Source organism: Equus przewalskii, chromosome 15 (genome assembly GCF_037783145.1).
Source record: "Equus przewalskii isolate Varuska chromosome 15, EquPr2, whole genome shotgun sequence".
In the NCBI taxonomy this organism is placed as follows: domain Eukaryota; kingdom Metazoa; phylum Chordata; class Mammalia; order Perissodactyla; family Equidae; genus Equus; species Equus przewalskii.
The window spans coordinates 78348525-78363391 of record NC_091845.1 but is presented as its reverse complement, the minus strand read 5'-3'; the positions used below and the strand labels follow the sequence as shown (position 1 = coordinate 78363391).

Genomic DNA, 14867 nt, shown 5'->3' with positions numbered 1-14867 from the left:
AGGACTCACTTTTAATTCATTTACTTCAGGTGGGCCCTCAGCACTCCTGACAGTCCTGCTATATTTCCCTAATCCATTTACACACCTTCTCCTCTGTTCTCAAACTCTCAGTAGCTCCTCTCACATCCACCCTTGCTGTCAATGACCTCGTTTCCTATTTCACTAAGAAATGAAAATCGATCAGAAGAGAAGTTTCATATGCTTTCACATTCTCATCTGCTAACCTGCTTGCATCTGCCTTCCCTCCTCTCGGTGGGCAGAAATGTCCATGCTCTTCTCTAAGGCCTCCCCCTCCAACTAGGCCTTAGGTCGGATCTCCCCTAGCCTGCTCAATGACACCCTCCAGCGGTTCTGCCTCTCTCCTACTTCATCAGTTTTGCTCTCTGTGGAGTTATTCCCATTGACATGCAAACATGCTTTGATAGAGCCCGTTTTAAAACCCTGTCTTGATCCCACATCCCCTTCCAGCCAGCCCCATATGACTGTTCATCTTTCCAGCAGAACTTCTTGAAAGGCTGGTCTATATTCATTACCACCAGTTCCTCTCACTCCATTTTCTCCTGATCCTTCTCTTTTCAGGCTTTGTCCCTCCTGCTCCACCAAAACAGCTTTGTCAGACGCACCAGTAACCGCTGGTTGCTAAACCTAGTGGTCGTTTCTCAGTCCTCGTCTTCCTTGACTCAGCAGCAGCACTTGACTCAGTTGACCAGCGTTTCCTCCTTGACACACTCTCTTCACGTGACTTCTGGGCGCCACACCCTTTGGATTGCCCTCTACTTACTGACTGCGTGTATGGTGGTTTGACCTCATCTTGAAGACCTGATGACATTGGAGTGCCCACGGTTCTCTCCTTAGACCTCTCCCCTTTTCCTCTGCACTCACTCTGTGGGTTGATGAGTCTCATAGCTTTGAATTGGCCTCCATACAGTTTATCTGTACATTTATACAAATAGTCATTATTCAGGCAAGGACAATCCAACTTGAATTAATTTAGTTCAAAATGTTTTTCCTGGCTGGGGATTTTTCAATGCTTCATAGAGAGCTTGCTTATATTTAAAGTGACAGACGTGACATCGCGTTTTGATAATTTTCTGATCGTGGAAGAAATAGAGATTGCATGCAACAAAGCAAAACAAAAAACAAGTCCTACCACAGATGCCTCAGTGAGAATGTTTAAAAATTAAATTGCATTTTGTGCTGTCAGCTTCTTAGGCTGTGGCTTAGGAGCTTCAGTTATTCACACCATTAAGATAAGCTCTTAGCACTTAGAATGCAACCTTGGCAAAGGCAAAATAACCCCCTTCTTGTGACGACTCCACTACAGTGTCTACCATGAGGTGTGTATGTGTTTGGCTCAAAAGGCAAATAGCACTGAAACACTTCCTGTTATCATAGGAAAACAAAATTCATGGACCTCAACTCAGCAACCTGGGAAAGCGACGTGTATGTTAAAGCGTCTACTGACCCTTGTGTCTGAGAAAGTTAATTAAGAAATGTAAACCAACCAGTGTTGTTTGTGGGTCTTTTATTTTTTTCCTTTGTCATCTGTAAGTTTTTAGAGGATGAAATTCTTAACATAGTCAGTGGAGACCTCATCTAGTTGAAAAGGTGAAACAGATCTGATTGAGACTTTACGACTAAACAACGTGAATAAAGAAATTCAAAGATGGTGTGACCTGGGAAAGAAATGGGGCTTTTGTGAGAATCCTTCCGAATGCTTTTGTAGCCACTTTTTCTACCTTTTCAGAGAATAAGGAGAGAAGCATTGTAAGGGTTATATGGAGGAAATTATGGTGAAGGAATTCTAATGAGAAAGTGAAAATTTATCTTTTTCGTCAGTGCCTTGTGTTTCAGGGTTGCCTGGTATGTAAAATTTTCACCCGGAAAACAAACAAATAAGAATGCAGTGACTTCCAGAAGAGATGATTCAACAATTACTCAGTTAATGTAATCAGTATAGATAGTTGATCTGGACTTTTGAGGACCCAAAGTGAATTATCTGTGATTAACTGCACAATTGCCAAATACCTTCAGTTTGAACCTCATAGAACCAGTCTATATGCCGAGATTGTCCTATTGTATTATTTGTAAGAAATGATATTTCAAATATTCCTTTGCCAACATATCTCTGGGTGCCCTGGTGTTTTAGAATATGCAAATGTGTGCCCAGGTCCAGTCAGGACTGGTATTCTTCGTAAACAATGACTTATCAATAAGACTGATCCAATATTTTCAACTTGTTGAGATCAACTCTTAAGGAATAAGATCGTGTGCCCTAGAGAATTGTGGGATTTGTCAAAAGAGAATAAATACTTAGATTTTATTAGGAATGCATTACGTTAAAAAACCTTCTCTGGCTTAGTTCACATTTGAGGGAAGAAAAAGCCTCATCTTGGGTATTATTATCCTTTTATCTGCTCACTTTAGTAATTGGCTGTGAAGGCCTCAGACGTTGTTTTCATGACACAGTTTTCCACTTGGCCCTTTTCTCGGCAGGTTCCTGAGGGAAAAGTGGTAGTTCTTAATTTCCGGTTCATAGACCTGGAGAGTGACAACCTGTGCCGCTATGACTTCGTGGATGTGTACAATGGCCACGCCAATGGCCAGCGCATTGGGCGCTTCTGCGGCACGTTTCGGCCTGGAGCCCTTGTGTCCAGTGGTAACAAGATGATGGTGCAGATGATTTCCGATGCCAACACTGCTGGGAATGGCTTCATGGCCATGTTCTCTGCCGCTGAACCAAACGAAAGAGGTATCGTTTCCACATAATGGCGATAATAGCAATAACGAGGAGTCTCTGTTATTGATGCCTCCTGTGTGTCAGGCCCTGTTCTGGGTCCTTTATATGTATTTACTCCTTTAATCTGAGTTTAAGAACAGTGCTTAAACTCAAAAAAAAGAAAAAAAATATATATATATATAATTGGGATCATACATTCATATTGTTTCACAACTTTTTCTTTTCACTTAACACTGTGTGTTGGGATGTTTTTATATCAGTACATGTGAGCTCCCAAGAGTAGAAGCCTCTCCCCTGGGAGGATAACTGCAGCAGGCAAGATCTGTGAAGTCTGCAGCCTTTTGCCTGTTGGCACTCCCTGATCTGCTCTTGCCTTGGGCTGTACTGGTTTGGGATGTCACAAGACAGAATCTGGGGCTGTCAGAGCAGCCAGAATGTTTGGGAGGGAGTCCTGGCTGGGAGCTACAGAGGAATTGAGGCACAAAATATACATATAAAATCCACCCAGATCTTTGGCTGACAGCTAAACTCTACATCTGTGGAGGAGAGCCCAGCTGGCGTGGCATAAAAGCATCAGCTGGAAGATGAAAGAACTGAGCAGAGATTACAGCAGCTGCCCACTGCCAGGGAGATAGACTTTGAGCTTGAGTCTAGCTGAGTTAAATGCCTGCTAGAACAAAAATCATTTTGCATAGAAACACAGCAGAATCTAGAGACTCTATAATGTATCATTCATAATGTCCAGTATCCAATTATGTGATGAAGCTGGAAAAGTGTGTCCATATTGAAGAAAAAAGAGGTGAATAAAACCTGACCCCAAGGTAACTCAGATGTTGCAGTTAGCAGACAAACACTTAAAGCAGCTGTTATAAATATGTTTAAGGACTTAAAGGGAAATATGTGTGTAAGAAAGAAACAGATTGAGAGGGGCCAGCCCAGTGGCATAGTGGTTAAGGTCGTGCACTCCGCTTCAGCAGCCCAGGGTTTGTAGGTTCGGATCCTGGGCGCGGACATGGCACTGCTCACCAGGCCATGCTGTGGTGGTGTCATACATAAAGTAGAGGAAGATTGGCACAGATGTTAGCTCAGCAACAATCTTCATCAAGCAAAAAGAGGAGGATTGGCGACGGATGTTAATTCAGGGCCAATCTTCCTCATGAAAAAATTAAATTAAATAAAAATAAGTAAAAAATAAACGATTGAGAATCTGAGGAAAGAAACAGAAACTATTAAAAAATAAAATGATAATTCTAGAGCAAAAAGATACAGAATCTGAAATGTTAAAATTTACCTTTTGGGCCTACAAGCAGATTGGAGATGGTAAAAGAAAAGGGCAGTGTATTTGAATAGAAATGATCCAATCTGAAGAACCAGGAGGAAAAAGACCCTCAGAGACTGTGAGACAGTATCAAGTGGTCTAACGTAACTCCAATTTGTATCCCAGAAGAAGAGAGTGAAAATAGTGCAGAAAAAACATCTGAAGAAATAATGGCTTGAAACTACCCAAATTTAGTGAAGAACATCAATTTATAGAGCCAAGAGGGTCAGCAAACCCAAAATAAGATAAATAAAAATGAAGCCACACCTAGGCACATTATAATTAAATTACAGAAATCTAAAGATAAGGAGAAAATGTTAAAGTCAATCAGATAAAAACTAAATTACATCCAGGGGAACAGTGGTGTGAGTGATGGCTTTCTTTTAATCAGAAACAATGGAGGCCAGAAGGCAGTGGCACAGCATTTTTAAAGTGCTGGAATAAAGCTGTCAACCCCAAATTGTATAGCCAGTCTTCAGAAATGAAAGTGAAATAAAGACATTCTCAGATAAATACCTGCATCACAAGAAATATTGAAGGAAGTTCCTCAAGTTGAAGGAAATTGGCCCCACAGGGTAACAAAAGGTAATGGAAGGATTGGAGGCCACTGGAAATGGTAAATATACAAGAATATATATTCTTTTCTTTTCTTCTCTTAATTTCTTTATGTGTGTCTGTTCAAAACAATGTTAACACTGTTGTGGAATGTGTAATGTATGTATAATACACATGACAACCACAGAACAAAGGATGGAGAGGCAAAGGGAACTGTGCCGTTGCCCATCCACGCACCTACATGTACGACACATGAAGAAATGCAATGCCAACTCTACATAGATTGTGATAAGTTAAAGATGCATATTGTTATCCCTAGAGAACCCATTAAAAATGCAAGAGTTATAGCTAGAAGCCAAAAGATTAAAATAGAATACTAAAGTTATTCAACTAACCCAAAGAAGGCAGGGAAGGAAGAAGAGATGGAACACAAGAAAGGGGAGACAAAGAGAACAAAATAGTAATTGGCACACTAAATCCGAGCATATCAATAAAGACCTTGAAGGTAAAGGATTAAATACTCCAATTAGGAGACAGTAATTGTTAGAATGGGTTAAAAAGCAGCGCCCTACTATATGTCGTCTACAAGAAAGCACTTAAAATACAAAGACAAAATAGGTTGAACATGAAAGGATAGAGAAATATGCACTGTGCAAACTTCATTAAAATTAAAACTAATGCTTATAAGAAGACACTGTTACAAAGATGAATAGGCAAGCCACAGAATGGGAGAAAATATTCACAAAAATATCTAATAAAAGACTTGTATTCGGAATATACAAAGAACTCATACAACTCAACAATAAAAAGATAAAGACCGCTTGGGGCCATTTCTAATGAAGTTAGACATCTGCATCTACTCTTGGCCTAGCAATTACATCCCTGGGTGTTTATGCAAAAGAAGTGAAAATCATGCCCACAGAGAGATTTGTACAAAAATATTCATAGTGGCTTCATTCACGATAGCCCAAACTGGAAACAACCCAGATGAATATCAGTGGGAGGAGGGGTGAACAAGGTGCGGTGTTTCCGCACACTGGAATAGTACTTAGCAGTGTAAAGGGACAAACTGCCACTACACACAGCAACGTGAATGAGTCTCAGACATTGTGCTAAGCAAGAGAAGTCAGACACAGAAGAGTACACACTTTCTGATTCCATTTATGTGACGCTCTGGAATAAAACTCACGTGGAATTTTCCAGAAAAGTTGTGTGGAGAGTTGGCAGATTGATTGGCAAGGAATACAGGAGTTTTGTGGAAAATGGATTCAATATCGTCATAGGAGGGTGGCTTACATAGGTATATCCATTTTTCAAATTTTTACAGCTAAGATTTGTGCATTTCAAAGTATAATTTATGTCCCAAAAATCTATAAAATAATAACAACGATGCAGGTGATTGGAATTGGGTAATGGCATTGATAAAAAGAATAGTAGAATGATGATAATTCTTGAAACTGGGTGATGGATGCATAAAAATTTGTTATATTATTCTATCTACTTTGTATATGCTTGAAGTTTCCCATAAATAAAAATTTTTAGAAATTATTCCAACCTCAATTTTTATAGTATATTTTCTTAAATTTAGAGATTTAAGAATGATCTTCTGTGTCAAATAAATATTTCATTAAAGTATATTAATTCCTTTAGTTTCATTCAAGTAAAATTGTTAAATTCAAGTAAAATTCAATTAAAATTTTTATATTAAAATATCTTTCTAAAATTATTTCTGTCAACCTATTGGTACATGTGCATAGAGGTGTCTGAAATGATGTTTGTCAAATATTAATTGTGGTTAGTTTTAGGTGGTGGGATTTGGGGTGGTTTTACCCCAAATTTAATTTTATTGTTTTTTTCACGAAGGCAGAAATAGCTTTATTAGGAGGCTAGACAGTCCAAGAAACCCAGTCCAGTCACAGAGAAGAGAGGCTAATGTTAGTACAGGGCAGGGATCTATCTACGGAATACTCTCTGGAAAACTAAGCGTGAAACTGAAACCTCCATCTTAACGTCCCAACCGTCACAAGTGCTGCAGAGTTTAGCTCTGATGAAACTCCTGGAAGCTCCTGGTGAAAGAATGAGATTTGTGCGTTAAAGGAGAGCTCGCCAGCACTGCTGAGTCTGAGCTCTGTGGAAGGTGTGGGTCCGGGTGGGAAAGTAGAGGAAAGATAAGGGGATGCTCTCGTCACCCACACAAGATCATCTCGACGTGCAGCTGACAGAGGGACCACACGTTTTTTGACAGAGGGCAGCAGAGGGACGCTGGCTGAAGGAGCGCAATGTCTGGGCAGTCTGTCATAACCCATAATCCAGAGGGCTCCCTGCAGTCTGGTGTGAGGGCGCCTCCAGCAGGTCCTGGCAACACTGGCATCCTTTCCTGAGGCCCCTGGGAGAGAGTCATTTTGATCCTGTACTGACTTCATTCGGAGCAGAACTGCCAACTGTTGCCAACTGCTTGGTGCCAACTGTCCAGCACCAAGCCCGGGGTCATAATTAGCTGAGAGGAATGGAGTGGCCACCCCGTGACACCTGTCCCTCCTGGTCTTAGGAGACTTAGTTTCTGGAGCAGTCACTTTTCTCAGATCAAGAGAGATCTTGCCCAATTTAGGCCCAATCTGGAAATCACTCCCATCTTCTTTAATGCTTTTCCGTATTGCTGAAAATTTATGAACGTGTATTGTTCTTACAAACAAAATTATTCTTAAAAATTACCAAAGATATATAGTATATAAAGTTTTCTAGTAATGAGAGTTGTCTATACCAACTAATTCAAATTTTGTCCTTGGGCATGGATTTTACCCTTATTAATAAACACCCCTGCCTAGAAAGTTCTTAAAATCTATATAATTTGTTGAGCCTGCATGATTTCTGAATGAGTGCACGCCTGAATGTTTTGTCTGGTCCAAAAATATGGAAAAAAGAAAAGATGCTCTGGCCCTCATTCCACTCCTTCACTGTCTCTTGCTGATGTGATATGTCAGGTGACATGGAGATCATTCAGTGTGTGTGTGTGTGTGTGTGTAATAATTTTTTAAGAGAAAATTTAAGAGCTTCTGCCATTGTTTTTATTTACTATCCTATCACTTTATAGTCCAAAGTCATAATTTTCACTTGATTGTGTTGCCATAACCTGTATCAGGATAGAAACCTGTTTTTCTTTTTCGTTTGTCATAACTTCAGGGGATCAGTATTGTGGCGGACTCCTTGAAAGACCGTCCGGCTCTTTTACGACCCCCAACTGGCCAGACCGCGATTACCCTGCAGGGGTCACCTGTGTGTGGCACATTGTAGCCCCAAAGAATCAGGTGAGATTCCCTGGAAATATGAAGAAAGTATGCGTGTGTGAATTGCCCGGACAGTGTGAGAGCCCCAACTCTCAAGAGCTAAGGATGCAGGACAACAAGGCCCTGCTGGACACAGGTATTTCTTCATACAAAGACCCAGATTAAAATTGCCTTTGCACTATTTGACTTGCAAAGGCACAGATTTAATTTCCTATTATAGAATTCCAATTTCAAAACAGATTTTGAAATGCAAATGGTAAGCAAATCCCACATGAGATTCTTTAACCCCGTGGAAGATGTTATAAGCAGGTGGTTATAAGCAGCAGTGGCTAGCTGTGGGAGGGTAAAAAATCCCCAAGTCCAGGTACATTTCAGTTACCATTTGCCCACATAGCAAACCCATCCAGTCCTGATAATGGCCATCCTGGTCACCAAGTCAAAAACAGTCTGAACGCTCTGCTTTGACAAAGCCACTGCAGGCAGGCCACATCATCTCGTCAAAGAACGAATGGGCGCCTGAGGTGAAAGCTAGTCTGCTTTGTGGGTTTTTTGGTTGCTGTTTAAAATAAAGTGTTTGCAAGTTCCCCACAAATTATTCATTGCCCTAAAACAATCAACAGAGAAAGTCTAGTTTTCCAGTGTTTATTAGTTTGTGGTTGTATGAATTTTTACCCTTTCTGGGAACCACTTTTAGAAATTAATTGCAGGACAGAACTTAGCATGACAATAGACCAAGCCTACTTTGTGGACTTTTGAAAATAACTTTTTAAAAATTATTATTATTGCAGACACTGTAGACTTTAATTCAAACACTGTATGGTGAGGGTTATGATATTGTTTTAAAAAAACTGATCTTCTCTTATCACTTAACACTAATACTATTTGCCATGTATTCATTTTTTAATGGAAAATTATTCAGGCAAATAGACCATGCAAGAAGTTAGTGATTTGAACACACACACACATGTACACACTTTGATCATAATCCCCAAGCTCAGTTTTATTTTTAAGAAGAAAGATATGGTCATTTATTTAATAGTGAAAGATTCTATAAGTCTATTCAATATTTTATAGTTAAAATGACATTTAAAGAATTACATTTCTCAAACGTTTAAGCCATTTGGTAGTTCTTAAGATTGTATTGGTCATTTTTCTCTCTGTCATTTGTAAACATATTAGACTAAATAATTTCAACTTAATTATACTCACAGATTACAATTTAGCATTTTTTTCATTGTTATTTTTGGTTATTTCAATTTAAACTTGGGTTTTATTTTATTATGTGACTTCTGGCTCCAGCTGAGGGAGTTTTTAATCATTGTTTTAGTGTCTGAAATCACTGGAAGCTCTGTCCGTAGGAGAGGAATATAATGGGAAAATTAAGTCCTAAGTAATTCCTGTGCAAGTCTATGGGCATTTTCTTCTATTAAAGACTTACCTCCAATTTTTATCATAACTTTTCCCGTTATCCTCCTGTTTACTTTTTTTTTTTGTAAAGAAGACTTGCCCTGAGCTAACATCTGTTGCCGATCTCCTCCTTTTGCTTGAGGAAGATGTTGCTGAGCTAACATCTGTGCCCATCTTCCCCTATTTTGTATGTGGGATGACGCCACACTGTGGCTTGATGAGCGGTGCTAGGTCCACACCCAGGATCCCAACCTGCAAACCCGGGGCCGCTGAAGCAGAGCGCACGAACTTAAGCACTACGCCACGGCACTCGCTCCTTTACTTATTTTTTATCTTCTCTCCAAAAGTTTTTGTGACTAATTTCTAAACAGAGGAAGTTCAGCCAATGTTTTAATAACCTGGAAAGCATTTTATTACTAACTGATGAGAAGTTACTGGACTCAGAGGGGAAATATTTTAATATGATTTAAAGCAGTTGTTAAGTATGAAAAGCCATTATTCACCCATCACTGGTGCTGACTTTTTAAAAGGTGGATAAACGCGTAGAGATGTGGCAATTATGTTCAAAGCCAGAGTTTACCTTTGTGTCTCTGTGATGCTGTGGCTGTCATCATCTTCACCCAGATTACTGTGTCTGAGTCTTCTGTAGCTAATAACCATGTGCCTGTCCTGACAGGAATTAATCCCCATTATCTTCCGTAAGCAGCAGGGAGGGTTGCCTGCCCACCTGCCACCCAGCAAAAGTGGGGACCAGCTGTCTGGGTGCCATGCATCTTTAGGAACCCAGTGAGATTTCCTCTGATTCACATACTGAAGATACTCTTGAAAAACCTGCTTGCAAGGGGAATGATTGCCTATCACGTTAAAACTTCCTATTGACTTATGTAATTTAGGACACTATTATTGGTACTAGTGCAAAAGAATTAAGAAACACTTAAGAAATCTAACACCAATTTTGTATATCAGTGCTTCTGGGCAATCTCTTCAAAAGTCAACCACATCACCAAGTAGGTTGTGCTCCGTAGGCACATTTTTCAAACATACTTCAAGAAGACATCATAGTCAATTCCCACTTCCCTAAACCTCTGATCCTGAAGAATCTCACTTCTTACCTGTGGGAATGGCAGTCTCCTTCCCTTGAAAGGAGAACCACTCTATCCACCCATCTCACCCACCCACATACATATGTACCACACGCCAACACTCATCTTAGGGGACATCTTAGACAATACTTTTTATTTCTATTAGTTTTCTTTTAGAGAAGAATGAAGATGGGCTATGCCATCACACACCCAATTTCAGTCTTAATGGAGGTTGCTAGGATTACTGAGTTCCTATACTTTCGTAGCTGTAAGTGAACAGAGTTCCTAAGTTTAAGATTCTACCTAGGGTTGATCTGGGGTTGAGATGATCTTTTGGAAGGATTAAAAGTTAAAGCAAGAGAATACCACAATTTTGTTAACTAAAAAAGAAATAGGAAGACAACAAGAAAAGAGTAATTTAAACAGAATGAATATATTTTTTACAAAGGAAAATCATGGTCCCTTACAAATACAGGTAGAGCAAGAATTCTGTTTCAGGTTATTCAGTAATGCTGTTTTGACACTTCTGATTTGTGCTTTCACTAAAGCTTGTCGAGTTAAAGTTTGAGAAGTTTGATGTTGAGCGCGATAACTACTGCCGGTACGATTACGTGGCTGTCTTTAATGGTGGGGAAGCCAATGACGCTCAGAGAATTGGAAAGTATTGTGGTGATAGTCCACCTGCGTAAGTAGCACCTGTTTTATTCCATTAATATTTTAGTGGCTCTAAACTTGTTTCTTATTAAATTGCCCAATTATATTTTATCTTCTGGAAGATTTTACGCTGTTGTTTTGTTCAGAAATCCTTGGGTTCCGTGGCGGTGGGGTCCCATGCAGCGCCAACACAAGGAATAGGCAACCCAGAAAGTGAGGCAACCTTAACGAGAGTATAGAGAGGCTTCCACAGCCAAATAAACAAACCAGCAGAGTTGGTGATGGCCCAGGGGCAGATGCCGAGCCAGACACCTGGGTACATCACTGCCCTGCCAAGGTGAGTTCAAGCATCAGAGTGGCATCGGGAAAATTCTAAGAAAAAACCAGGCGGTTGATTATGCGGGATCCAAACAAGGAAAACTGGAAGCTTAGGACAGACCGAGATGATTTTACCTGGTTAGAGATCTGTCTGGACCTTGTGGGGCTTTGTGCCTCCTCTCCGCTTTCTTGCTCAAATTTTTGCTGAATGAGCCTTAAAGACATCCTGCATTTATTTAGCAACATTTATGGAGCTAGGAGCTCTGCCACTTACTAGCTGTGTGACTTTGGGCAAGTTCCTCAACTCCTCTATGCTGTATTTTGGTGCAAGACTTGACTGTGTTTGGTGGAAGATATTTCATACCGTCACATACGATGCCAGGAAGAGCAGCAATTTAAACTAGTACATGTTGCCATCAAAACCACCATTATGCCAGTTTACCCTTTTCTACTCTGTGGCTTCAACATAATTAGATTATATGCATCTCTTGATTTTACATGCATTTCTGTGATTTCCCATAGACACATCTGAGTTAAAGCAAGATATTTTTCAGTTTCAATTCATTTATATTTATTAAGTTTGATAATATGAAGAATGTTTTAATACATACAAGTTAGTGATAATTTAAACGTTCTTATGCCCAAATTTGGCTTTACAGATGAATGTGATGGAGAAAGGCCCATTTCTAAGCTCCTTGAGAAGATGTCCCTCTGTATTTTTTTCCTATTGCTGATGTAACAAATTACCACAAACGGAGTGGTTTGATACAACACATTTACTCTCTTAACGGTTCTAGATGTCAACCGTCTGAAATCAGTTTCACTGGGCCAAAGTCAGGGTGTTGGCAGGCAGTTTCCTTCTGGAAGCTCTGAGAGGAGAGTCCGTTTCTTGCCTTTTTCAGCTTCTAGAGGCTGCTTGCATTTCTTGGCTGTGCTCCCTTCCTCTGTCTTCAAAGCACATTACTCCAGTTGCTGCTTCCGTCGTCGTATTGCCTTCTCCTCTCCAGTGGTCAGATTTCCCTCTTCTGAGGGCACTTTTGGTTACACTTAGGGCCCACCCAGAAAATGCCAGATACTCTTCCCCCTTCTCCAGATCCTTAACTGAACACGTCTGCAAAGTCCTTTTGATAAAAGGTGCAACTTATGAGGAGGGTGTAATAATTGTAAACTTGTATGTACATCAAAAATATATAAAGCAAAAAATATAAGATCTACAAAGTCCACTATTATGGTAGGAGATTTTTAACACATCTCTTTCAATAATTGGCAGATTAACCATCAGTTTCAGAAAGATGGAAAATTAGGATATGGAAGATTTGAACAACCATTAACAGGCTTGGTATAATGGGTAAATAGAGAACACTACATTCAACAACTGGAGAAAATATTTTTTTTCAAGCAAAAATGGACATAGGAAAAAGAAAAAGACAGAATTGTCAAATAATCATTAAAGAAATTTGATAAGTAGTTTAAAGTCTTCCTATCAAGAGGGGAAAAAAAAAAAAACAGGCCCAGATCATTTTTCTCCATGAGTTCTAACAAATATTTGAGGAATAGATCATTCGAACACTACATACGTTCTTCTAGAGAAAAATAGGAATTGTTCCACAACTAATTTTATAAGGCTAGTGTAAACTGACACCGAAACAAGGTAAGGAGAGTGCAAGAAAAGAATATTAAAGACCAATCTGACTTATGAATATGATGAAAAATAAATCCTAAAAGAAAAAATATTAGCAACTCAAATCTAACAATTTATTAAAATATACTACATGATCAGGAATTCAAGGTTGGTTTGAATTTAGAAAATCTATTACAGTATTCCCCCCTTATCCTCAGGGATACGTTCCAAGACCCCAGTGGATGCCTGAAACCATAGATAGTACCAAACCCCATGTATACCGTGTTCTTTCCTATACATACAGACCTATGATAAAGTTTAATTCATAAATTAGGCACAGTAAGAGATTAACAACAACTGATAATCAGATAGAACAATTATAACAATAAATTGTAATAAAAGTTACTGTAGATCTTAGCAACCTCAGCCTGCATTATTTTTCTTTCCTTATTAAGTTGAGAGCTTTTCCCTTTTCACTTAAAGGAAGCACTTTATACCTTTCTTTGGCGTATCCAAATTGCCAGCATCACTATTCTTGCACTTTGGGGCCATGATAAAGTAAAATAAGGATGACCTGAACACAAACACTGTGATACCAGTTGCTCTGATAATCGAGATGCTACTAAATGACTAACGGGTCATTTATACAGCGTGGACACGCTGGACAAAGGGATGGTTCATTTCCCAGGTGAGATGGAGCAGGGTAGCACAAGATGTCATCACACTACTCAGATCGGCAAGCAATTTTAAATGTATGAATTGTTTATTTCTGGAATTTTCCATTTAATATTTTTGGACCAGGGTTGGCTGTGGGTAACTGAAACCATGGAAAGCAAAACCATGGATAAGGGAAGACTACTGTGATTTAATTTTATACACTACCAGATTAAAGTATAACTTGTAGATTCATGGTTTTATTTGTTGGAAACATCAGTTTATTCAAGAATATCTTTCCTTAAATAGCTTGAATTAAAAATTTTGTATTTTTTAAAAGATTATCTTAAAAGCAACCAAAAAACTATAAAATACTCAAGAATAAATCTAACAAATCATGTGCAAGGCCTCAAGACAGAAAATTATAAACCCTTACCAAAAGATATTTTAAAAGAACTAAATAAATGGAGCTATATACTATTCTCATGAATGGGAAGAATCAATATCATTTTAAAGTATTGAAATTGGTTTCCCATTATCCTGACAGCCTGATTCTAAAATTCGCGTGGAATTGCAGGGGGAAGGGGGTGGGGCAAAACTAAGACAGTTCTGAAGGAGGAGAACCTGTCAGGAGGATTTGCCTTGTGTGATGGAGCCATATCAGAAAGCTGCTGTAATGAAGACAGTGTAGCTTTAACGGAGAGACAGACAAATTGGCAAAATGGCAGAGAGGTCAGAAACATGTCCACGTATATCTGCAGATTGAGCACATTGCACAGAACCACAGGTCAGCAGGGAAATGACGGCCCCATTGAAAAATGGAGCAGGACAATTTTTATTCATAGGGGGAAATGAAATTTTATTCATGTCTAATATCACACAAAAATCAATTACAGATGGACTGGGAACTTAAATGAGAATTCTTGCTCATCAAAATACACCTTAAAGAGAGTGAAAAGAGAAGGCACAAAATGGAAACAGATGTAACACATTTGACAAAGACCTAGGTTCCAGAATACATCAAGAAATCCTGGGGCTGGCCCAGTGGTGCAGGAGTTAAGTTTGCACGCTCCGTTTCGGCTGCCTGGGGTTTGCAGGTTTGGATCCTGGGCGCAGACCTACACACTGCTAGTCAAGCCATGCTGTGACAGGTGTCCCACATATAAAGTGGAGGAAGATGGGCACAGATGTCAGCTCAGGGCCAGTCTTCCTCAGCAAAACGAGGAGGATTGGC

General features: G+C 39.5%; 1 protein-coding gene across 1 annotated transcript in view; it reads left to right on the top strand.

Annotated features, from left to right (window-relative positions):
* The window catches only part of PCOLCE2 (procollagen C-endopeptidase enhancer 2), a 66624-nt gene that overhangs the window by 37433 nt on the left and 14324 nt on the right, over window positions 1-14867 (top strand). The window contains exons 3-5 of the mRNA XM_008507704.2: window positions 2497-2752; window positions 7794-7918; window positions 10935-11071. Of these exons, the coding sequence (XP_008505926.1) occupies window positions 2497-2752; window positions 7794-7918; window positions 10935-11071 (518 nt within the window). The remainder of the gene's footprint in view (window positions 1-2496; window positions 2753-7793; window positions 7919-10934; window positions 11072-14867) is intronic.